The sequence below is a fragment of the Phyllobates terribilis genome, unplaced genomic scaffold (assembly GCF_046119375.1).
Source record: "Phyllobates terribilis strain yellow unplaced genomic scaffold, ASM4611937v1 Scaffold_5__5_contigs__length_657084704, whole genome shotgun sequence".
Lineage (NCBI taxonomy): Eukaryota > Metazoa > Chordata > Amphibia > Anura > Dendrobatidae > Phyllobates > Phyllobates terribilis.
The window spans coordinates 27963169-27990040 of NW_027362765.1; the positions used below are offsets into that span (position 1 = coordinate 27963169).

General features: G+C 44.8%; 1 protein-coding gene across 3 annotated transcripts in view; it reads left to right on the top strand.

Moving 5' to 3' along the window:
• LOC141271805 (uncharacterized) overlaps nucleotides 1–26872 on the top strand; it is a 72711-nt gene that overhangs the window by 20754 nt on the left and 25085 nt on the right. Inside the window, exon 1 of one of the 3 annotated variants that reach the window (XM_073681973.1) lies at nucleotides 9148–9339. The exons of 1 other annotated variant lie outside the window; for it this stretch is intronic. In XM_073681973.1, coding sequence (XP_073538074.1) covers nucleotides 9325–9339 — 15 coding nt within the window. In that variant the 5' untranslated portion in view covers nucleotides 9148–9324. Of the gene's footprint in view, nucleotides 1–9147; nucleotides 9340–11015; nucleotides 11112–26872 lie in introns of those variants that run through there. One more of the 3 variants, XM_073681974.1, reaches the window with a different exon arrangement.

Consider the following 26872-nt stretch of genomic DNA (forward strand, 5'->3'; position numbering starts at 1 on the left):
ATGCCTTTTGGGGTTCCCCCGACAAATATGGTGCCAGAACCTCTGCCCACTGTTCTGGTGTAAGTCTCTCCCGATCAGCCACCCTCTCAAAGACAATGAGAAATGCTTCTATATCATTCCCAGGGGTCATCTTCTGCATGGCTTGTCTTACTGCCTTCCTGACGTGAGAGTCATCAGTCGGCCCTGGGAGTGGGGCGGTTGCCCTGCCCTGGATGGCGTCCACCAGAAGCTGTATCTGCTGCTGTGCCTTTTGCTGCAACTGGATCTGTTGCAATGACAGTTTGGTCGTCTCGTGGTGCTGCTGCTGGCTCTGCAAGTGCTGTTGGTGCATCTGTTGTTGGCTCTGCTCCAGGTGCTTAATGAGCTCCTCCATGCTGCCGGACATCTCTGGCTGGCTGCCGGCCTTCACCCAGGACATCCACCGGTCTCTGTGGCAGGTACACGTGTTCCTGGAATCTTGCACGCACTCTCAACTCTGGTAGGACGACTCGCTCTGCCGCTTCTGGAAGTAGGCTCAGGAACCAGGTTTTCAATGCAGGCTTTATTATATGGCATAAAGCCCTGCAACTCCAGGAAAGGTAAACACTGTCTTAATGGCAAAATAACAAAACAAAAGATAAATGGTAGCACAGTCCATATGTGTGTGTGTGGTTCACCCACACAGGTTATATCCAGCCTTCCGCTCTCTCCTGAGCTATGGCTGTTTAGTCTGGAGACCTTGCCTCTCCAAACACAGCACACATAAAAAAAAAAGGACTGAACATTTAAAGTTTGCTCAGCCACACCCTGAGGGGGAGGTATGGGGAATGACTTCCCTCCCTCTATACGTCATTCCTATAAAACCACACCCTTTAAAAGAGAAAACTCCCAGAACATAACATGCTGGCAGAAATTCAGTAGGTCTCAGTTCACACAGGAAAGCATCCTGAGTGACACATACCTCCCCTCGCATATAACACCAGTGACTCTGCCACACCGCATCATTTTTCTCGCAGGAGGACAGCTTCCTACTCAGGTACAGGACATTGTGCTTCTCCCCGTGTATCTCCTGGGAAAGGACTGCTCCCAAACCGACACCCGAGGCGTCCATTTGGAGTATAAACTTTTTCTTAAAGTCGGGGGCTACCAGGGCCGGTGCTTACACAGCGCCACCTTCATTTCTTGAAAGGCATCCGTCCGGTGTAGAAAATGCAGTCTTCTCTTTGGCTGCTCCCTGTGCCATGGGGCTCTGCCAATATCCCTTCGTCAAATCCAAGGTGGTTATGTACCTTGCTGGCCCAAGTCACTCGATTAGCTCATCGACGCGTGGCATTGGATACGCATCGAACTTGGAGACCTCTTTCAACTTCTGATAGTCATTGCAGAACCTCCATTCCCCATCGGGCTTTGGGACCAGGACAATCGGGCTCGACCACCCACTCTTGGATTCCTCAATGACCTGAGCTTCAGCATACGAGCCACCTCTTCGGAGATGACCCCTGTGCAGCCCGGCAGTTCCGAAAACAGATCCCGGTTCTTCTGTAGCAACTCCCGACACTGCTGTTTCTGGGCCTTCATTAGTGTTTCCACTATTGCGACTCCTGTAACGTCCCCTTCTGGTTTGCCCAGCAAGCATGGAGGCTCCACAGCCTCTCTGTCTTGCCAGGGCTTGACGAAGTTGACGTGGTATATCTGATACGGCTTACGTCGTCCTGGTTGATGAACCTTGTAGTTCACTTCATCAACTTTTTCCACCACTTCATACGGCCCTTGCGATTTGGCCAAGAACTTACTCTCCACCGTAGGTATTAGCATGAGGACTCGGTCTCCCGAATTGAATTGCCTCTCCCTGGCTGACCGGTTGTAGACTCTGGCCTGAGCTTCTTGTGCCTGGAGGAGATGTTCCTTTATGATGGGCATCACCTTCGCAATCCTCTCCTGCATCAAAGAGATGTGCTCAATGACGCTCCTGTGGGGCATGACCTCGGCTTGCCAGGTTTCCTTTGCGACATCCAGGGGACCTCGCGGATGTCGGCCATACAGGAGTTCGAATGGCGAGAACCCCGTAGAGGCCTGTGGAACCTCTCGGATGGAGAACAATAAATACGTTAGCAGACAGTGCCAGTCTCTACTGTCATTTTCTATGGCCTTCCTGAGCATACTCTTCAGAGCCTTGTTAAACCTTTCCACAAGGCCATCTGTCTGAGGATGATATACTGAAGTCCTCAGTTGGGAGATTTGCAGGACTTTGCATAGCTTTCTCATCACCTTACTCATAATGGGAGTACCTGGGTCAGTAAGTATCTCGTTTGGTAAGCCTGTTCGAGAAAAAACGTGGACCAACTCGCGGGCTATACTCTTTGCGGAGGAGTTTCTCAATGGAATCGCTTCAGGATAGCTTGTGGCATAGTCGATGGATGCCCACGAGCAGATTTAACCAGGGACCGACCAGGTCCATAGCAATTCTCTCGATCGGCACTTCAATAATGGGCAATGGCACGAGGGGACTTCGGAAGTGCGAGGTGGGGGCGGTTAACTGACACGTAGGGCAAGACCTGCAATACTTCAGTATTTCCCGGTGACACCTGGGCCAATAGAACCTTTGCATGATTCGTTCCTCTTTTTTTTCCACTCCCAGATGTCCCCCCAAGACATGTGAATGGCCCATGTCCAACACCTTCCGTCTATAGGGGCCTGGCACTATTAACTGCTCCACATGCTCCTCCCTCACTTTCGTGACGCGGTACAACAACTCCCCACTCATCATGAAATGGGGAAACCTTCTGTCAGCCCCCGGCTCCTGTGCATCCCCATTTATGACGGTGACATTATTGAAGGCTTCCTTCAGAGTTAGGTCCCTATGTTGTGCAGACCCAAAATTTTTGCTGGTCACCCCTAACTCTGGAATGTCAGGCTCAGGGGACACTACCTCTTTATCCCCCACAAGAACACAAAAGGGAAACCCGTCTGATTCTGGGTGTGGTGATAACGCTTCAGGGTTACCTGGCTTCTCAACCGCGCCAGCGAACCCTGAACTCCTCCCCCAGATCACAAAATAAACAAAAGTCCCGGCCTATAATGACATGGTGCAATAAGTCCTGAAAGACGCTGACCTCGTGGGACTCAGTACCGTGGGCCGTTTCAATGTCCACTCTGGCCATCGGATAGTGCTTAGCATCGCCATGAATGCACCGTCCGCCAACTTTTTGTTCTCGGGATCAGTTGGATGGGAAGAGTGGCCCTCACACGGGTCACCAGACTCCTGGAGTCTAGCAGTGCTGTTACCTGCCACACATTCACTTTCACAGGACATGCTTGTGGCCCCTCGCTGGGTGAACAGTTCACACTGCAGGCCGAATACGCATAGTATGAACAGCAGCGTCCTATGCTGCAGTCAATCGGGTCGGAGGTCAGGGGACAACGGGCGGCTATATGTCCTGGGCCGTGGCACCTCCAGCCAACAACATCACCCGTAGGGACCTTGGGCACCACCTCCCACGCCCCTTTGGACCTTGGACGCCTCACCCCCTTTTGGGCCTCCTCCCCCAGCAGGGACCCACAGTATGGAGTGGGCTGCCTTCCCAAAGAACCTTCGACCCCCTGGTATCTCTCGACCAGTCCGATCAGTTCATCTGCATTCTGGGGATCACTCTGGGCAACCCAAGTCTGTATGGACCTCGGTAGAGAGTACACCAACCCATCCATCACCATCCGCTCTACTATCTGCGCAGGCATAGAGGATTCCGGCTGCAGTCACTTCTGGACCAGGTGTAACAAGTCAAACATTTGGAAGCAAGGTTGTTTATCCCGGTGATACGCCCAGCGGTGAACCCGCTGTGCCCTGATAGTCATTGTCAACCACAAGCGTGCGAGGATCTCAGATTTTAGCTTGCCATACTTTTTGACGTCCTGCAAAGTTAAGTCATAGTATGCCTTCTGGGGCTCTCCTGTCAAGTATGGCGCCAGTACCTCTGCCCACTGCTCTGGTGGAAGTTTCTCCCTCTCGGCGACCCTTTCAAACACGGTCAGGAAAGCCTTAACGTCATCCCCCGGGGTCATTTTCTGCAAAGCCCGTCTTACCACCTTCCGGACGTGGGTATCATCAGCCGGACCTGGGGTTGGGGCGCTCGTCCTGCCCTGGATGGCGGTTGCCAGAAGCTGCATCTGCTGCCATTGTTCTTGCTGGTGCTGCTGCATCTGCTGTAACAACAACCTGTTGGTCTCCTGCTGCTACTGCGACTGGAGCAAGTGTTTCAGCAGGTCCTCCATTTTGTCTGGCGATGTTTGCTGGCTTGCGACAGACTTGACCCAGGACATGCAGACCTTCTTATTGCAGTCACACGTGTCTGCAGGGAACACTGCCTGCACGTCTAACACCAATTGTAGGGGTTTTACTCACTCAGGTGCGGTTTGAGGCAAACAAGAGGCATATTCCTTTAAATGTCCATAGTGGTTTATTATTTTCATAAACCATTCAAAAGAAAAATGCAACAAAACAGCCTTTAGTGCAGGCTAAATCAAAGATAACAGTCCTTGTAGCAAAGTCTCTGGATGGCCAGCGCTGTGGTCACAGGTGTCACGCCAGGTGTAAGTGCAACACAGAGGGAAAAGGGAGAGGGAGCCCAGACACTAGGGAAAGGGGGAAGTGGAGACCTCCTAGTCTGGTCTAGCATCATCCTGTCTCAACTAACGTCCCTATATAGCCTCCTCAGCTATCGCCGATTGCGTGCCTCGCCCTACTTTCCCTGGCGTACGGCTAGGGCTAGGGATGGAAGGAGATGAGCACTAGTCAACCTCCACTAAAACTCTAAAGACAACAAGGGTAGACAAAACAGGGGAAAATGGCTTAGCTTTAGATGAACTCCAAATGGTCACACGGACACAAGCTTCAGAGAGGACGAGGTACTGCTCCTGCTAAGCTTCACAAGTAGAAATGATTATAATACGCAATGCCCTCTCAAACACCAGGTATATATACACCCAGGCCAGAAAGCAAATTAGCAAGAGAGAAGTAGTCGCTCGGTTCTAAAGACAGCCTCCTATCTAAGCAGCTGTCTGCAATGCCAAACGTGAAGATCACCTGCAACCCACTGCAGGACGCTGTTTGTCACCTCTGACACACCCGTAACAACAGGCTGGTGTAGCGTCAAGTGTCCTGGCTTGGTCTGGAGACAACACACACAGGAGGCCTTCTCCCTCCAAACACACAGACCATGTGGAAAACAACAGCCTCCATTTTATAGGCTGTTAACCACACCCAAAGGTGAGGTATGTTGGTTGCTGGACCCGCCCATTCTCTCCTAGCAAACCGTACCCCGGCTCCCATGTGCAACAATTAGTCCTCTTAGTGCATGCGTGCATTAGAGAATTGCACCGGGTTACATCACAGAGACTAGCCATCTCTGAGATACATACCTCCCTTCGACTACATAACCATTAGCCACCTTCCACTACATATATTCCATGTTTATTTCCCACCTATCAAGCACAGGGAATATAATATACATCTGTTTATATGGTATATGTGTTCATTCTCCTATTATCTACATATATTTCATGTTCATTCTGTAGCATCGACGTCTCTGCCTCCTGTCAGGCAGAGACACCGTCCCCCTTACCAACGCGGTCTTGGTCCGGCGTCTTCTGGCCTCCCCGCTGCTGCTGGTGCACACAGCTTCCCGGGCACTGTGCTTAGTGCGCGCGCTCCCTCTCTCTTAAAGGGGCCGCGTGCTGTCCTAAAGAATCCCCGGCCAATGGCCGGAGGACTTCCCATATATAAGGCACCTCCTCCAATATGGAGGTGCCTGTGCAAGGTTCTTGCTCTGTTTGCTTACTGTTGCTTCAGCCCTCATGTCCCTCTGCAAGTCAGTCCTGTCCGCCAGTCTGTCTATCAGTCCAGCCCGCCAGTCTGACTACAATCCAGCCCGACAGTCTGTCTACTATCCAGTCTGCCTATGGGCTCAGCCCGCCTGCTTACCTGGAAGCACCTGCCGTGCCCGCCAGCCTGCTTACCTGGAAGCACCTGCCAGTTACCCGTTGTGCCCGCCAGCTTGCCTACCCGGAGCACCCATCTGGCTATCTGCCGAACCAGCCTGCTTATCTACCCGGACCACCTGTCTGCCTTCCAGCTGTGCTCGTCTGCTGTACCGGTCAGTTCCTGCCATCTGACCTGTGGGAGTCACCTGATCTCATACAAGGTCGGTCCCAGAGTGGCACCTGGTCCCCCTGCTCGGTCTCTCCCTGGTTCACGGAGTCGATTGAGCCGTTGTGCGACCTTGGTCAGGCCGAGTAGGTACTTAGTCACGCCCCTCTTGTCCCTCCTTGCACCGCAGCACAGAGGTTCCACCACCTGGATCCGTAACACATTCCCCATCTATCAAGCGCAGGGAATATAATATATACCTGTTTATATGGGATATATGTTCATTCCCCTATTATCTACATATATTCCATGTTCATGCCATGTCTATGATGCACAAGAAACATATTATACCTCTCCATATTTTTGGACCAATAAATTATTATGTTCATTCTTTTTATTTATTCCTTTTCTTCATTCTTTTTAGTATGTCCCTGTGTAGAGAGGAGCTGTACATGGGGGGGAGACTCAGAACATTATTGAATGTTAAGTGGGCACTTATTGTTAAAGGAAACTCAGGTTATTGTGACCGTCAAAGGGGCACACAGAGGGCATTATTACTTTATTCTATATTCTAGAATGTAGGCACTGTCACCAGCAAGTCACAGAAGAGGCAGAGGGAGTTCCCCTGGAGCTGCGCTGCTGTTCGGTTTTGACAGTCGGGGAGCTCCAGGAAAGCTCCCTGCACCGAAGAGATGTGTGCCGCAACCTACCCTTGCACCTGCTGCGCAGAAGCAAAAGAGGGGAGGCCCGGACTGGGTCCAGGCCCCCCATCTTTGCCTCTACTCCCCGGGCCCCATAAACCAGTAAGGGTAGTAATGCCCTTATGGCGGCCCTGTGTATGTCCATGACAACCTCTGAATGATTGATGATGGGTTCCATTAGGTGTGGTCCATTGTATGTGACAGAGGACATTCAACTCACTTGCAGCTGAATATCAGGCGGAGTGATTGAGATAAGGGACTTTGCGTAAATCGGTCAAATGATTTCAGATGACTGTGAAGTAGATCCTTGAATGATCACATGTGAATGAATCGTCACATGCCATACTGTGAAAGGTGCAAAGGTATCCTGGGTATAAAATCTCAAGGGACTGAGCCATTAAGGATTCTCATGTGGATACCTCATGTAAGGACTTACCCAGTTGGTCTAGGACAGGAACTTTATAGATATTTTAATCTACACCTGAGAATATCCGACAGTACTCCATCTGTGTAAGGTGTAGTACTGCGTAAGTTACTGAATTTGATGAGGCAGAAGCGGACAGATAGGTTAGTGATCTGTCCATATAGTGTGGTACCTTGTCTTTTCTCCCTGAAGATGAGGATGAAGGTTTTGAGGAATATTAAACCTTTCTTTTAAGTTGAGTATAGAAACTGCCTGGTCTGCTGCAAGTTTAAGCCTTGAAATACGTAGTCTCAGTCTTCCATTTGGGGGCAATGTATACTAAAAAGAGTTGAAAGAAGACCTGATATTTGCATTCTTTCTGTGTGAGAGAGAAAAGTCCTTGTTTTGGGAAACAATCTTTGCACTGCCACAGTTGGGAGTGGGTGAGCTGCTGCGTGTTGAGTTGCTGTGAACACAGAGACTATTATTCACAGTGTGACTAAATTCATGTAGTACAACCAAAAATTCACAATTCACCAAAACAATTGTACATTATAACAATAATAAAATATAAACTTTTATTACTTACTTATTAACATTAAGACTAATAACATTAATATTGATAAAAAGGGAGGGGGGAGTGCCTTACCCTATAACAACACCCTAAACCCTGCGCAAGTGGCACCCTCGCTCACCGATGACTCGCCCTTCTTACCCTTTAGCACCTTAAAGTGGCAAGAAAAATCAGAGTTAGGGCTCAGAACCCTGTAATTTGTTTGGCTACTTGTTATTATCAAAAGATATCATTAAAAGTGCTAAGTGCAAAATATATAGTGAGGTAGGAAAAGGTGGGAGCAGCAAATATCACTTGATATGGACAACAGACATATCCAAGGGCTTTTGTAGAAAATTGTCAAGGTTAAACCTTTATTATTCTCTGTACGTAACATAAACATCAATCGTTTTTTGGCAGGAAAATTACCATGTTGTGACCCTTTTAACAACTAAAGCGTTGGTAACCGGTAACAGGAGTGGTGGAACCACTGTGCCATGACCCATGGAGAGCCTGGAGAGGTGTGACTAGGTACTACACCAAGACTGACCTCGGATGCACCGCATTTGACCCTCAATGGACAGGAGGATGGAAAAATCAAGAAGGTTAAGTTTAGCTGCTACAGGCAGGGACAGCAGGAACCCAGGAGCGGCAGGTGCTGGTGGACACGGCTGGTAGACAGGCAGGTGTTGGCTGGTATACAGGTTGGCACAGGTAGGTGGGTACAGCTGGTATACAGGTGGGCACAGGCGGGTACAGCTGGAAGGCACAAACAAGAACAGACAGGAACGAGACAAGAACAAGCGGGTACATGCAGATACAGACAGAAACCCGCGGCAACTAGCGGGTACTTAACAATCTGGGGACCTGACAACTAGCAAGCGTGCAGGGAGCAGACTAACAACATTGCTCAGGCACCTCCCAACAGGTGGAGGTGCCTTAAATAATAAGTGAAAACAAGGTACAAAAAGAAAGAGCAGCACTAACCATTCCTCTTCTGAAAAAATTAAAACATCCTTTATTCCATCAGTATTTTGGACATCTATGCGACAGTCAGAGGGATTAGAGGAGTGCTCATGGACTACGGCCGTTTCGTGCCTTTCCGGCACTTCTACGGGTCCAGGTGTCATTGTAGAAGCGTTGGAAGGACGCAAAAAGGCCGTAGTCCATGAACACTCCTCTTATCCCTCGTCCTGCTGCATAGATGTTCAAAAGACTGATTAAATAAAGGACGTTTTCATTTTTTCATAAAACGAATGGTGAGTGCTGCTCTTTCTTTTTTGTACCTTATTTTCATTTTTATGCTTGTTGTGCAACAGCACCACTACCATCCTGATTGCCGAAAGAGGCTCATAGCGGGGAAATATACAACACGTGTTATTGTGATAGAATGGTGCCACAGTCCTTGTATGAACTTAAATAATAAGTGTCTCCCAGCCATGGACGGCACGCTGTCCCTTTAACAGGGGAGGAGCGCGTGAACGCCTTAAGTGCCCAGGAATCTCCGAGCCATGCGCAGACCCTGGGCAGCAGCAGGAAGAGCCGGATGGAGGCCGCGGCGGTGAGTAGGTCGGCATCTCTGCCGAGGGAAAGAATGTGCAGAGGTGCCGGCGCTGCACAATCTCTGTAAACAGTCAAAAATCAATAGTTTTTTTAACAAGAAAATCACCATAATTAACCCATTTATCAACTTGACGTGTTTCTCCTTATCCAAGGTTCATCAGGAGTTGTAAATTAGGCAATTTTACAGAGAGGCTACTTCTCTGGCCCTGGTAGTCATCATGCCAACAAGACCTTGTTGGACTGGGCAATGTGATAAGATGTTTGTGGTTACACGAGGATGGTTCCTCCGGAATCAATGTGCTGATGTAGGCAGCTCCTAAACTATACCTCCCTCCTTTTATATGCCCCAACACACTTAGCGTGCAAGTCACTTGTAGAATCATGTGGCTGGAAATGTTACAGTGCGTTCCATCGCATATTTAGACACTCAATCACATGACCGGAAGTAGGCGTTAGCGTGTATGTGAAGGAAAAGAGGCCTCCGAAAGTTTACCATGCGTGTCGCCATGCGTTCCACTGACAGGAATACATGCATTTTGCCCGTAATAGCAGTGAAACGCTTAGTGAAACACAAACAATTATAGTCAATATGAGAAATTATTTTTCATATTTTATATATAATTAAAAAAAGTTTTTTTTTTTTTTTTTTAACATTAACACATAACACTTTTCAAAAAAATTTTTTGTTGACACATTTTCTCTAACAATCTTCCTAAATGCGATGATGAAACTTCCAGAGGTGAAGAATTGAATCCAGGATAATATTTGGGCCTCTCAAAACCTCATCTGAAATAAACCGGTCAGAAAAAAGACAGATGCATTATGGAAATTTCCTGCTAAACTTATAATCCTTCTAACGTCCTAAAACATAAGAGGACTTTAAAAATATAATACATATACCGTACACACGCGGCTCCGCATGCCTCGTACATGAGCTGCTCCGCACGCCTCGTACACGCGTGGCTCCGCTCCGTACGCCTTGTACACGCGCGGCTCCGCTCCTTACGCCTCGTACACACACATCTCTGCTCCGTACACCTCGTACACGCGCGGCTCCGCTCCGTACACCTCGTACACACACGGCTCCGCTCCGTACACCTCGTACACACACGGCTCCGCTCCGTACACCTCGTACACACGCGGCTCTGCTCCGTACACCTCGTACACACGCGGCTCCGCTCCGTACACCTCGTACACACACGGCTCCGCTCCGTACACCTCGTACACACACGGCTCTGCTCCGTACGCCTCGTACACACGCGGCTCCGCTCCGTACACCTCGTACACACACGGCTCCGCTCCGTACACCTCGTACACACACGGCTCCGCTCCGTACACCTCGTACACGCGCGGCTCCGCTCCGTACACCTCGTACACACGCGGCTCTGCGCTCCGTACGCCTCGTACACACGCGGCTCCGCTCCGTACACCTCGTACACACACGGCTCCGCTCCGTACACCTCGTACACACACGGCTCCGCTCCGTACACCTCGTACACACACGGCTCCGCTCCGTACACCTCGTACACACGCGGCTCCGCTCCGTACACCTCGTACACACACGGCTCTGCTACATCCACACTGTAAACCCCTCCTGACCCCACACATAACCTTCCCCTCATCCAGCACCATGACAACCAGCACAGCAGAGTCCTGCATCCACTGAGGCCCCTGATCATGTGACCCCTGACTCCTCCCCTCCTGTGACCTCATCACAGGTCCTGTGCGCACAGAACAGCCATATATGTGGTGGTGGCTCTGCAGGTGGAGGTATGTGGAGAGACCCCAGTACTGGGCGGGGGGGGGGCGTTAACCCCTTCAGCGCTGAGACTGTTTAGGTGTTTTTGTGTTGCCACTTTCTAGGTATAATACGTTTTTTTGTTCTTTTTCCTCTGGAATTCATACCAGATCCTTCTCTTCTCTGACATCATGTGGCTGTAGGCCAATTCCCCCTGAAAACAGCGGTTTCTGCCAACTTTAGTCTAATGTGTATGGGAGCCTTAGGCCATGTTCACACGTTCAGTATTTTACCTTGGTATTTTTTTATGCTAAAGCTAGGAGTGGGTGATAAATACAGAAGTGGTGACATATTTCTATGATATTTTTCCACTCCTGGATTTGGCTTACAAATACCATAGCTCCCAACCATCCCAGCTCAGCTGTTCTCCCGGCTTCTATATCTCCACTGTTTTCATCACTCTATAGCGCCTCCTTCTCCTCCGGGGGTGGGACTGCTGAATGTTCAGTAAATAAATGAAATTATATTACTGACCTCTTTTTTTCTTCAGTGATTGTATCGCCCCAACACTTGATCTCACATCATCTGGGATCTTAATGTCCAGAGGCTGTAGCTCTAACCACTGAGCTACAGCTCTCAATGATAAACATAGGAGAATTTGGTTAACTTGACTCTACATTGCAGGCACTGAATCCAGAAGCAGAGTATACATCTCCATAGATATACATTGTGTATAACAATGTATTTTTATGGTGCCTCTATACTGAGGTGAAGAAAATTATTTTTTTGGTCCTATAAAAGTAGTAAAACTAATGATCAATTACAAAAATGTATTTTTTCTTGTGAGTCCCTAATATTGAACCCACAACCTTAAAACGTTATTGACACAGACACTTAAGCTGCTGAACCACAAGCTCTAGGAATGTCACTAGGAGAATTCTGTGTATTTGATCTGTACTACAGGCTCTGACTATAGGCTGATAGTACTGCTAGAAATGCACTGCTGTATACAATATACAGGTGCATCTCACTTCAATACAAAAAGTGAAACTCAAATATTACATAGAGTCATTACAAACATCGGGATCTATTTCAAGTGTTTATTTCTGTTAATGTTGATGATATGGCTTACAGCCAATGAGAACACAAAAGTCATTATCTCAGTAAATTAGAATACTTTATAACAACCGCTTGAAAAATGTTTTTAAAGTCCAAATAGTTGGCCTACTGACATGTATGTTCAGTAAATGCACTCAATATTTGGTTTGGGCTCCTTCTGCATCAATTACTGCATCAATGTGGCGTGGCACGGGGGCGATCAGCCTGTGGCACTGCTAAGGTGTTATGGAAGCCCAGGTTGCTTTGATAGCAGCCTTCAGCTCGTCTGCATTGTTGGGTCTGGTGTCTCTCCTCTTCCTCTTGACTATACACCATAGATTCTCTATGGGGTTAAGGTCAGGTGAGTTTGCTGGCCAATCAAGCACAGTGATACTGTTGTTTTTAAACCAGGTATTGGTACTTTTGGCAGTGTGGACAGGTACCAAGTCCTGCTGGAGAATGAAATTTCCATCTCCAAAAAGCTTGTCGGCAGAGGGAAGCATGAAGTGCTCTAAAATTTCCTGGTAGACGGCTGCGCCAACTTTGGTCTTGATAGAACACAGTGGACCTACACCAGCAGATGACATGGCTCCCCAAACTGTCATTGAGTGTGGAAACTTCACACTAGACCTCAAGCAGCTTGGATTGTGTGCCTCTCCACTCTTCCTCCAGACTCTGGGACCTTAATTTCCAAATGAAAATTGGAACTCTGGAACCTTGTGGAGTGTGTCAATGACTGCCTTCTGGACATCTGTCAAGTCAGCAGTCTCCCCCATGATTGTGGAGCCTACTGAAACAGACCAAGGGACCTTCTTTTTAAAAGCTTAGGAAGCCTTTGCATGTGTTTTTGATAATTATTCTAATTTACTGAGATAATGACTTTTGTGTCTTCATTGGCTGTAAGCCATAATCCTCAACATTAACAGAAATAAACACTTGAAATAGATCACTCTGTTTGTAATGACTCTATATAATATAAGTTTCACTTTTTGTATTGAAGAACTGAAATAAATTAACTTTTTGATGATATTCTGATTTAATGAGATGCACCTGTATGTATTTTTATTCTACAGAGAGAATAAGAGATATTTTCAGCCTATAAAATTGCTAAATATAATAATAAAAAACATTTGATAATGAAAAAAATATTGTCATTTTAATGCATTTTATAAAAATTGTGTCCCTGGAATCATAATGACCCGCAGAACACAGCGATCAGATTATTTACGGTAAATGGCGTGATTGATATTTTTTCTTTATTAAACCCATAAAAAATGTAATAAAACTGTAATTCTGGGGCCGTGTTCACACATGGCGTAAATGCTGCGTTCTTTCTGCTCCTTTTTTCTACAGCTGTCCGCACCACATGGCACAATAACAATCTTCTCTGATTACTGTGTGTTTGCTGCGTTTTACTGCATTTTCCAGCTTACTTGATGCGATTTTGGGGCTGATATGAAACAAAGTTTTTAACGCTTTTTTATAGTACAGAAAAGCTTTGATTCTGCGCTTAAAAATGCAACAGTGTTTTTTTTCTTCATGCCTTTTTTTCAGAAGAAGCCTATAGAGAAAAAATGCACCAAAGCCCCAGAGTTCAGCAGAGTCTTCAGACCACAGGGGTGAAGATTTCATGGAATCACATCCACTTTGCTTCAAAATTTAGACGTGTTCACATGTAGCGTAAATAATGGCTGTTTTCTGCTGCTTTTTTTGCACAAAAATTCTGCTGTGTGTAACTGTCCAGTCAAAGTGGATGTGATTTCATGAGAACTGCGCCCGCTATTAGAATTCAACAAACAGTAATTTACATTATTTAGAAGTTAGTATTATCTATGTTCCTGTCTCTCCACCTGTTTTTACAGGTGCTCTTCCTTTCCTTGGCTTTCCCATTCCTTTTCTCCCCCTCCTACCTCTTAAATGTTTTATATATAAGGTATCTTATATGTGCATTGTAAACCCTTTCTCTTGGCTATCCTGTGCATACCAATCTTTTTTATTTTCCCTTTCATTTTTAATTTTTCTTTTTTGCCCATTTTTCCTTAATAAACCTTATTTTTCCCTCCTCCTACTCATCCTTAACCCTTTATTTTGCCTATATCTTTCATCCCTTTAAATTTAGCTTTTTTGCTTTTCTTTTGTTCTTGCTTGTTTCTATATTACTGTGTATTTATAATATGTCTCCCCCCTTTTTCTATATTACTGTGTATTGATAATGTCTCCCCCCCATTTACTTTACCCCATTAAGGCTGCGTGCACACTATGCGTTTTTGCTACCTAATTTCCGCAGTGAAAACTCTTAAAAAACGCTTGGTAACACGTGCCCCATGGTCCCCAATGATAATCCACATGTGCTGTGCACATGCTGCGGAAATTTCCGCTGTGGATTATCATTGCGGAAAAATACGCAGCATGTCCACTAATTTTGCGGACACGCAGCGTAATTGCCGCCATTGACTTGCATTGAATCTAATAATATCCGCATGACTACATGTGCACAAGCAGATATTAAGCGATTCAATGTGCGGATGGTACCCAGGTCTGGAGAAGAGGAGACTCTCCTCCAGACCCGGGTACCATAGTACCTGTTAAAAAAAAAAGAATTTAAAATAAAAATTATACTACTTACCTTCCGATGGCCCCCGGTCTCCTCAGTCTGGTGTGTTGGGCGGCTCGTGATGGTCTAAAAAGACCTTCCATGACGTCATTTAGTCATGTGACAGGTCACGCGACCGCCGACGTGACCTGTCACATGACTGAATGACGTCATGAAAGGTCCTTTTACACCATCGTGAGCAGCCCAACACACCGGACGCATCGCTGAGGAGACCGGGGGCCATCGGAAGGTAAGTATAATCTTTATTTTTTACCATTCTTATTTTTTTTTTTTTTAACTATTTTTTAACGGTTGCATGGATTTATATAGTGTGACCAAGTTGTCAAGCACTTTTCCAAGTGATGCTAAAATCGCTTGGAAAAGCGCTTGATAACCCACATGCAGAAATGCATGCAAAAACGCTTGACAAACGCTTCTACCTGGCGGGAAAAACGCATGTGAAATCCGCATGCGTCTTTCCTGCCAGGGAGAAGCGGAAAAAATATGCAGCATTTTTGCATTGTGGGCACTTAACCTTATGAAAAAAATCCTTAATAAAAACTACTTAACAAAAAAGGTGCCTGCTGTGTGCCCAAGGACGCTGCTGAACTGTGTGGTTTTGGTGCTTTTTTTCTCTAGATTATTCTATGTGGAGCCTAAAAAAATGCAGATACTTTAGTAAGTGCAGAATCAAAGCTTTTTTGTACTATAAAAAACGCATTAGAAATGTGGCTTCACATCTGCACCAGAAACGCATCAAATACGGGGGAGAAGATTGTTATTGTGTAGTTTGGTGCGGATATCTGCAGAAAACAAAAAGCACAGTATTTCTGCACCGTGTGAACACGGCCTTACAGACACAAAAAAGTCAGATGTGGTATAGTGAAGCTACATAAAGATGTGAAAGTTCTGGCGGCTGCTACTGTGAATGAGGGAACAAAAAATTAATAGACAGGACGCACAGATGATGTCGCGCTGCCCTGGGTGATCAAAAGCCTCTGGGGTTGCCGGAAGGTTAGAGATTTGTAGCCTCCTGTCCAGCCGCCAGGTAGCACTGATCTGGATGCTGGATCGGAGTCCCGTGAATCAATCCGCTCATCTCTGGTCCCAACTGTCCCGGATACAGCGGACAGTCCCGAATTTGGGTCTACACCCTGAGGTTTCAAGCGTCTGCTGAATGTCCCTTACTGCCAGTGCCCCTCTGACAACTCCTCCCGCCGGGGGAGAAAGATAATGGTATATGGGTGTAGATTGGGGTGTGGCCAAAATTTGCTGCAGTGCGCTATGCTCTCCGCATGATGTGTACATCTTTATTTTCTACAAAAGTTGGGAGGTATGCAAATACTGATGTAAAATACTGACCAAATCCTGATAGTGTGACCACAGCCTTAAAGGAGTTGTCCACTACTTTTTGATTGATGCCCTATCCAATGTATGATCGGCGGGGTCCAGCTTCAGGCACCCCCGCCAATCAGCTGCTATCGGTGCCGGCGGCTGCTGACCGGAAGTGCTTACCTGTGGAGTTGGCCGTCCAACTGTAGTGGCCGCCGCTGGGTACTGCACATCCACCTTCCACTGAATTGAATGGGAGGCGAATGTGCAGTACCCCGCGGTGGCCACTACAGATGGACGGCCAAGCTCCGCAGGTAAGCACTTCCGGCCGCTGCTGCCGGCACCGATAACAGCCGATTGACAGGTGTGCCGGCCGATCATACATTGATGCCCTATCCTATGGATCCTAGGGCATCAATCAAAAAGTAGTGGACAACTCCTTTAAGAGGCCTGTAGACCGGTCTCACAGACTTTTGTACATTGCAGACCCATTATTAGGCATTTAGGTGGCATAGAAACCCAGCAGCCCCCACAATTGAGCAGATGAGGAGGGAATTTGAGAGGTGCAAGGGAACCCTGTACCTATGTCTACCTTATTAGATGACATGGTTGCCTTTGACAAGTGACAGCCGCACCTATAACATCCCTGCAGTGTAGATGTATGATGTGCTGCAAAAAATAGTTGTTTTTTTTAATTTTTAAACAAATGTTTATAAGGTGCACCATGTGTCTGATACTTCTTGTATGGTGTTTTACAAGTGTTGTTGGCGCCAATATTATTGGGTATCATTTAATACTAATTTTTTCTGTTGTTTTTCATGAAATATAGGGAGACCTAAGGGGAAAATGCCTGAAAAATTAATCTAAAAAAAAAAAAACATAAAACACTGTACATGTAGATTTTTGTATCAAATAACTCCTGTCTGCGGTGTTCTTCTAAACAATATTTTACAAAAGTATCAAACTTCTGTGTGTGACTAGGACATTTCATAACTTTCCCAAATTCTTATGAATTAATTTACAGCACATCCTGCATTGTACTAATGAACCCAATTATTATATAATTTAGGAGTCAGTCCATTTTATACCGACTCCACCAAAACGCCACAGGCCTGGTTCAGTCTCACACAGACAGGCATATACAGAGCCTCGTGCTCTGCTGCTTGCAAACCAACACTGACACACCTAACCTGAAAGTTTAAATGGGAATCGTGCACATGGGCCACTTCCAAGGCTGGAGGGAAAAATCCGTCCCACTACCTTCCTACAGATCTCTCTAAAAATAAAACCCATGTCAGGTTTTCCTAAATTTGACTTGGACAAATAGCTTGACCAAGTCCACACTTTTATTTTGCCTTGTAACCACAGCTGTGGCCGTAATTACAACACTCTCCAGGGTTCAGTAAGTTTCTATGCACATCCTGGGGGACACATAACAACCCTCGTATATGATTCCCCTCACTGTCTCCCAATGGGTAAACAAAGGAAACCACATACTGCAGAAAAAGGCATGTAATGATAAAGCATGATAATATTTGCGAGCATTGCAGTGTCGTCGCCACATAATGTGGGACATTCTGAGACGTGCCTGTAACAAATTAAATTGTAAAAGCCAAGTTAGAACAAGAGTGAATCACACAAACACACACACACTTGTGAATCTTTGCAGAATTATTTACACTTATTTATTACATCATCGGTCTGTGTTTATATAGGTTTTCACTGGACATACATTGTAGCAATATAATTGGCTCATCTTCTCTCTACATATGTGCTGACATTAGCATATATATGTCTAATTGGCTAAAATTAATACTGTCTACAACCATCTTAAGGGTCTTAGTTGTCTTACAGCGGGTATGGAAAGTATTCAGACCCCTTTAAATGTTTCACTCTTTGTTTAATTGCTGCCATTTGGTAAATTCTAAAAAGTTATTTTTTTTTCTCATTAACCCCTTTACCCCCGAGGGTGGTTTGCACGTTAATGACCAGGCCAATTTTTACAATTCTGACCACTGTCACTTTATGAGGTAATTACTCTGGAACGCTTCAACGGATCCCCCTGATTCTGAGATTGTTTTTTCATGACATATTGTACTTCATGATGGTGGTAAAATTTCTTCGATATCACTTGCGTTTATTTGTGAAAAAAAACTTGCAATTTTCAACATTTTTATTTTTATGCCCTTAAATCAGAGAGATATGTCACACAAAATAGTTAATAAATAACATTTTCCACATGTCTACTTTTACATCAGCACAATTTTGGAACCAATTTTTTTCTTTTATTGGGGAGCTATAAGGGTTAAAAGCTGACCAGCGATTTCTCATTTATCCAACAAAATTTACAAAACCTTTTTTTAGGGACCACATCATATTTAAAGTCACTTTGAGGGGTCTTTATGACAGAAAATACCCAAAAGTGACACTATTTTAAAAACTGCACCCCTCAAGGTGCTCAAAACCACATTCAAGAACTTTATTAACCCTTCAGGTGCTTCACAGGAATTTTTGCAATGTGGAAGAAAAAAATTAACATTTAACTTTTTTCACAAAAATGTCACTTTAGACCCAATTTTTTTCATTTTCGCAGGGGTAACAGGAAAAAATGGCCCCCAAAATTTGTTGTGCAGTTTCTCCTGAGTAAGCAGATACCCCATATGTGGGGGAAAACCACTGTTTGGGCGCACGGCAGGGTTCGGAAGGGAAGGAGCGCCATTTGACTTTTTGAATGTAAAATTTGCTTGAATAATTAGCGGACGCCATGTTGCATTTGGGGAGCCCCTGATGTGCCTAAACAGTGGAAACCCCCCACAAGTGACACCATGTTGGAAACTAGACCCCTCAGGGAACTTATCTAGATGTGTGGTGAGCACCTTGAACCCCCAGGTGCTTCACAGAAGTTTATAACATTGAGCCATAAAAATAAAATTTTCACATTTTTCCCACAAAAATGTTTTTCAGTCCCCAATTTTGCATTTTCATAAGGGTAACAGGAGAAATTTCACCATGCAGTTTGTTGTGCAATTTCTCCTGAGTAAGCAGATACCCCATATGTGGGGGAAAAACCACTGTTTGGGCGCACGGCAGGGTTCGGAAGGGAAGGAGCGCCATTTGACTTTTTGAATGTAAAATTTGCTTGAATAATTAGCGGACACCATGTTGCATTTGGGGAGCCCCTGCTGTGCCTAAACAGTGGAAATCCCCCACAAGTGACACCATTTTGGAAACTAGACCCCTCAGGGAACTTATCTAGATGTGTGGTGAGCACCTTGAACCCCCAAGTCCTTTACAGAAGTTTATAACATGGAGCCGTGAAAATAAAAAAATCAAACTTTTTCCACAAAAATGATGTTTTAGCCCCAATTTTTTTATTTTCACAAGGGTAAGAGGAGAAAATGGACCCCAAAAACGTTTGTGCAATTTCTCCTGAGTACACCAATACCCCATATGTGGGGAAAATACAGTATTTGGGCGCACAGCAGAGTTCAGAAGGGAAGGAGCACTGTGTGACTTTTTGAACGCAAAATTGGCTGGAATCGAGAGCGGATGCCACGTCGCGTTTGGAGAGCCCCTGATGTGCCTAAATAGTTGAAACCCCCCACAAGTGACCCCATTTTGGAAACTACACCCCTCAAGGATTTTATCAAGGGGTATAGTGAACATTTTGAACCCAGAAGTACGACACAGAATTTGATGACATTAGGTCATCATATTGAATAAGTTGTCATTAGTCTTGAGCGCAAGTACTGGCTACTTGAGTTTTCATCAGGTACTCAGGTATGCACCATGTATCATAGGTGCTCAAGTGAAATGCTCGAGTCCGCGTCCGCATGTTTCACGGTTATTAGACTCCCCCTCCCCCCCCCCCCCAAAAAAAAAAAATGCGGGGATCACTAGTGCATGGCAGGCAATCCCCGCGAGGTTTTTTTGGCCGCGAAGCATATGGGGCGGAGACTCGAGCACCCGCGATACTCAATGCATACCCGAGCACCTGATGCAAACTCAAGTAGCGAGCACTTGCGTTCAACACTAGTTGCCATATCGTCATCTTTTTTTTTTTTTTTACTTTTGAAAAAAAAAACAACCCTAACCCCAACCCTAACATTAGCACAACCCCAACCCCAGCCCTAGCGTTTATTTTTTACGCCGTTCCTAGTGCGGTATAAGTGATTAGACGACCTTATTCTTCGGATCGGTGCGACTACAGAGATACCAGAATCATATCGGGTTTTTATGATTGACAGCTGTCACACACTAAAAGACACATATTTTGTAAAATCTAGTTATTGCATCGCCATATTTTGAGAGCTATAATTTTTCCATATTTTGGCCGACAGAGTCATGTGACGGCTTGTTTTTTGCGGGATGATTTGACGTTTTTATTGGTGCCATTTTCAGGCACGTGACATATTTTGATCGCTTTCTATTCCAGCTTTTGGGAGGCAGAATAACCAAAAACCAACAATTCAGGAATTGTTTTTTTTTACATTTTTTTATTCTACTCCGCGTGTGGTAAAATTGATAAGGCAGCTTTATTCTTCGGGTCAGTACGTTTACAGCGGTACCACATTTATATCGTTTTTCTATGTTTTCGCGCTTTTACACAATAAAAGCTATTTTATGAAAAAAATTATTTTTTTGCATCGCTTTATTCTGAGAGCTATAACTGTTTGATTTTTCGGATGATGGAGATGTATGGCAGCTTGTTTTTTGCGGGACAAGATGACATTTTCAGCGGTACCATTTTTATTTATATTCGTCATTTTGATCGCGTGTTATTCCATTTTTTTGTTTGGCGGTATGATGATAAAGAATTGTTTTTTGCTTCGTTTTTTTTTTTTTTTTTTTTTTTTACCGTGTTCACTGAAGAGGTTAACTAGTAGGACAGTTTTATAGGTCAGGTCGTTACGGATGCAGCGATACCAAATATGTGTACTTTCATTGTTTGTTGTTTTTTTTTTCAGAATAATATTTATTGATGGGTACATTATATTTTTATTTTTGGTGGATTATTTTTTTTTTTCACTTTCTGAAAGTTTTTTTACTTTTTTACTTTGTCCCGCTCTGGGACTTTCACTTTTTTTATTCTGATCGCCTGCATAGCATAGGGATGGAGCACCATCCTTGTGCCAATCAGGCAGTCAGCGATGCACAGTGAGAAGATTGTTTGGTCAAGCACTGCGCATGACCAAACAATCTTCCTGCTGTCTGGTGACCCGGATGTTGTCATGACGACATCGGGTCGTCATGGCTACACCCGGGAAGCCGCGGCAAACAGCGCTGGAGGCCGGAAGAGGAGGTGAGTATTGCGATCACCTCCCCTTAGCCACCGCAATGCTGCGATCGACTTTGATCGCAGCATTGCGGGGGTTAATGTGCCGGGAGCGGTGAGGGACCGCTCCCTGCACATAGTACCGGGTGTCAGCTGTGACAATCAGCTGACACCCGGCGGCGATCGCGCCCGCACAGCCTGTGTGCGCGAGTGATCTCGATGACGTACTAATACGGGTCAGGCTCTTAAGTCCCAGGGCACAGACGCGTATTAGTACATCATGGGCTTTAAAGGGGTTAAAGTACACTCTGCATCCCATCATGACTGAAAAAAAACAGAAATGTAGAAATTTTTGCAAATTTATTAAAAAAGAAAAACTGAAATATCACATGGTCATAAATATTCAGACCCCTTGCTCAGTATTGAGTTGAAAAACCCTTTTGAGCTTGTACAGCCATGAGTCTTCTTGGGAATGATGCAACAAGTTTTTCACACCTGGATTTGGGGATCCTCTGCCATTCTTCCTTGCAGATCCTCTCCAGTTCCGTCAGGTTGGATGGCGAACGTTGGTGGAGAGCCATTTTCAGGTCTCTCCAGAGATGCTCAATTGGGTTTAGGTCAGGGCTCTGGCTGGGCCAGTGAAGAATGGTCACAGAGTTGTTCTGAAGCCACTCCTTTGTTATTTTAGCTGTGTGCTTAGGATCATTGTCTTGTTGGAAGGTGAACTTTCGACCAAGTCTGAGGTCCAGAGCACTCTGGAAGAGGTTTTCATCCAGGATCTCTGTACTTGGCCGCATTCATGTTTCCTTCAAATGCAACCCTGTCCTTGCAGCTGAAAAACACCCCCATAGCATGATGCTGCCACCACCATGTTTCACTGTTGGGATTGTATTGGGCAGGTGATGAGCAGTGCCTGGTTTTCTCCACACATACCGCTTAGAATTATCACATAAAAAGTCCTATGTTCGTCTCATCAGATCAGAGAATCTTATTTCTCATAGTCTGGGAGTCCTTCATGTGTTTTTGAGCAAACTCTATTCGGGCTTTCATATGTCTTGCATTGAGGAGAAGCTTCCGTCGGGCCACTCTGCCATAAAGGCCCGACTGGTGGAGGGCTGCAGTGTTAGTTGACTTTGTGGAACTTTCTCCCATCTCCCTACTGCATCTCTGGAGCTCAGCCACAGTGATCTTGGGGTTCTTGTTTACCTCTCTCACCAAGGCTCTTCTCCCACTATTGTTCAGTTTGGCTGGACGGCCAGGTCTAGGAAGACTTCTGGTGGTCCCAAACTTCTTGCATTTAATTATTATGAAGGCCACTGTGCTCTTAGGAACCTTGAGTAATGCAGAAATTCTTTTGTAACCTTGGCCATATCTGTGCCTTGCCACAATTCTGTCTCTGAGCTCCTTGGGCAGTTCCTTTGAGCTCAAGGTTCTCATTTGGTCTGACATGCACTGTGAGCTCTGAGGTCTTATATAGACAGGTGTGTGCCTTTCCAAATCAAGTCCTATCAGTTTAATTAACCCTAGAACGCATGACCATAAAAATCTACTTTTTCACATACCTGGGGCCTTTTAGGCCCGTGTGCAAATAACATGGAATAACTCAAACAAAAATGACAAACAACTATATACCTGAGGAATACCTAGAGTTTCAAAATTCTAACTAAAGTAATCTTGCAGAAAATAGAAAACAATTAACAGGGCGGGCCTGCGAGGCCCCAGGTATGCGTTCTAGGGTTAAACACAACTGGACTCCAATGAAGGAGTAGAACCATCTCAAGTAAGATCACAAGGAAATGGACAGCATGTGACTTAAATATGAGTGTCTGAGCAAAGGGTCTGATTACTTATGACTATGTGATATTTCAGTTTTCCTTTTTTAATAAATTTGCAAAAATTTCTACATTTCTGTTTTTTTCAGTCAAGATAGGGTGCAGAGTGTACATTAATGAGAAAAATTATGAACCTTTTAGAATTTACCAAATGGCTGCAATGAAACAAAGAGTGAAAAAATTAAAGGGGCCTGAATACTTTCCATACCCACTGTAATTGATCTTATGTGTGGCTCTTCACTTACTTATGTTAGCTCTAAGGCTATGTGCCCACGATGCATAAATGCTCCGGATTTTTTCCTGAGCGTTTCTGCATCTCCCTGTCAGAAAAAACGCATGCGGATTGTACATGCTTTTTTCCTGCCAGGGACATGCGGATGTGAAGCGTTCTTCACTTGCATTTCCGCATGCGGGTTGACAAGCACTTTCCAAGTGATTTTAGCATCACTTGGAAAGTGTTTGACAACTTGGTCACACTATATAAATCCATGCAACTGGCATGGATTTATATAGTGTGACCATAAGAATGGTAAAAAATAAATCTATACTTACCTTCTGATGGCCCCCGCAGTCTTGCTTCACTCCGTCCTGGCTTGCCGGCAGCTCGCGTTACACTACACTGAAGGACCTGCCATCACATGACTATGACGTCAGCGCAGGTCCTTCAGTCCACAGCACGCTGCCAGCAAGTGAAGACGAGCGCACCGCGGGCCATCAGAAGGTAAATATAATATTTCTTTTTTATCTTATTCTTTTTTTTAACAGGTTCTATGGTACCCGGGTCCGGAGGAGAGTCTCCTCTCCTCTCCTCCACACCCTGGTACCATCCGCACATAGAAACGCATATTATCCGTGTGTGCAAATGTGCTGACACGTATAATATGCGGTCTAATGCAAGTCAATGGCGGCAATTACACTGCGTGTCCGCAAAATTAATGGACATGCTTCGTATTTTTCCGCAATGATAATTCGCAGAGGAAATTTCCGCAGCATGTGCACAGCACATGCGGATTATCATTTTACCATGCGTTTTTTAAGCGTTTCTGCAGTGTTTTTGCTGCTGCAGAAACACTTAAAAAACGCATCACGGGCACACAGCCTAAGTCTCTAAGACAAAGAAATTCCTGAGACTCCTTATCTCAAAACATACACAGACTGTATTTTGGAAAGCAAAGAGATGTATGTAGAATGACCAAAATTTAGTCAGGATCGATAAATAAATCCTGCAGTCACAGCTGCAAAACTCATTATAATTGTATAGCCTTCATGTTTCTTCTAACTAATTCAATTATGTCGTCATTACTGACATCCCTGATGTTTGATGGCGCCTCTACTCACATAACTCTTCAAACACTGACAAGTCTATTGACTACTTGGTTCCTCTACCAATTCAATATACCCCCTATTTACTAGCATAAATCACCACTTATCAGCTACCATGGTTTACTACTCCTATTCCAATTAGCCTTTATAGGCTTCTTCTATAGTTACCAATGACACTTATGTTATTTATGTCTCCACACCAGTGAGAACTTCAGAAACTGCATCTCATTAGCTGCAAAGTTAGTTTGTCCAAGATGGCTGCTAGGCACAACATGGCTGCTCGGGATATTATGGCTGACTATTCTCTTACAGAGCCAAAGTAGAAAATGAATACTACTATTCCAATTAGCCTTCTTAGATTTCCTCTATACTCACTAATGACACATACTTTATTTGTGTCTCCATACTGGGGAGAACTTCAGAAACCGCATCTCATTAGCTGCGAAGTTAGTTTGTCCAAGATGGCTGCTAGGCACAACATGGCTTCTCAGCATTTTAAGGCTGACCGTTCTCTTACAGACCGTAGTAGAAAATGAAGATGTTGTCTTCTCCATGAAGTAGTTATTTCTCATGTCACGTGTAATGAATATCTCCTGCAGTATAGCTAATGCCGATTCCAGTGTCGGTAAATGAGACGAGAATTAGTGTTATGGATGATGAGTCTATGAGAAACGTATTCAGCTGCAGACTCCGAGGAAGAAGCTGCTTGTGTGTGTGGCCTAAAATATATAGGATTTATTGGTAGATGTAAAGAAAAAAATATGAAATAATTTAAAATAATAAAAATACCACTGCTGCTAGGGTCCCCCACCAGTCTCTGCATTTCCTGGTCAGTCTCAAGGAACCTGTAATTCCTACAGCCAATCAGTTGACGAAGTAGTGGCCTTCATAGCCAGTGATTGGGAGCACAGAGGAAATGTCTTAGGAAACATTAAGGCTATGTTCACACATCTTGTTTTTTTCAGCATTTTTTGATGCATTTTTTTATGCAAATTTAAAGCTGCGTTTTACAGAACCAGCGAAGTCTGAGATTCCAGAAATCTCATGTACACATCTTGGGTTTTTTTTATCAGGATTTTGTACTTTGCATGTTTTTTTGCAAAATAAAGCATATCACTTCTTTCAGCGTTTTTTTCAGTGTTTTTCACCCATTGGAAGCAATGGGTAGTGAAAAAATGCAGAAAAAACGCATAGTGTGAACATAGGTATCAGGTTTTGCTGCATTTTTAGTGAAAATAAGCAAGTACAACAGAATGTGAAACTCGTTTATTTTTGTGATTTTACCATTTGTCTTGGTCACTGAGATGGTAGTTTGTATTAGGAGAGTTTAATTAAATTAGTGATTTGTATAGTGTAAACATTGGCGCTACATGTGAGATTGAACAATACCTGTGGCCCAGGGAGGTGTGAAATTGAACAATGCCTGTGCAACTGAATGGCAGACCATAGTGTGAAAGTAAATAGTATCATACAAATTCAATGCACTGCCAGTGTCTTAGGTAAACTATTCCTGAACAATTCACCTCCCCCATTGTTATATTTGAAATTCTGGTTAATATGGTTTCATATATGTCTTGCATTGGTTACCTGTGTTCATGCTTCTGTGGTGGAAGCAAAGCTGAACATTGGGATCCTGAAAAACGCACCAAAAATGCACCAAAATCTGTGTTTTTATGCAGCTTCTTTCCTGCCAAGAGATCAGGTTTTGCTGCAGAAAAAAAAGCTGAAAAAATGCAATGTGTGAACTTAGTCTAAGACTTTCAGTATTTGGTCAGTATTTTACCTCTGTATTTGTAAATCAAAACCAGGAGTGGGTGAAAAATGCAGAAGTGATGCATATGTTTCTATTAGGCTGTGTGCCCACTATGCATTTTTTAAGCATTTCCGCAGCTGCAATTCCGCTGGAGAAATGCTTAAAAAATGCTTGGTAGAAGGTCTGCCATGTTCCCCAATGATAATCCGCATGTGCTGTGCACATGCTGCAGAAATTTCCGGTGCGGATTATCATTGCGGAAAAATCCGCAGCACTACCAATTATTTTGCGGAATCGCGGCTTTTTCGCCGCCATTGACTTGCATTGGACTGCATGGAATCCGCATCACTGCATCTGCAGATGCGGATTCGATGCCTTTCAATGTGCGGATGGTATCCGGGTTTGGAGAAGAGGAGACTCTCCTCCGGACCCGGGTACCATAGTACCTGTAAAAAAAAGAATAAAATAAAAAATAAATATTATACTTACCTTCTGATGGCCCCCGATGTCCTTGTCTTGGCTTGCCGGCAGCTCGCCGTAGACTAAAGGACCTGCGGTGACGTCATTTAGTCATGTGACGGGTCACG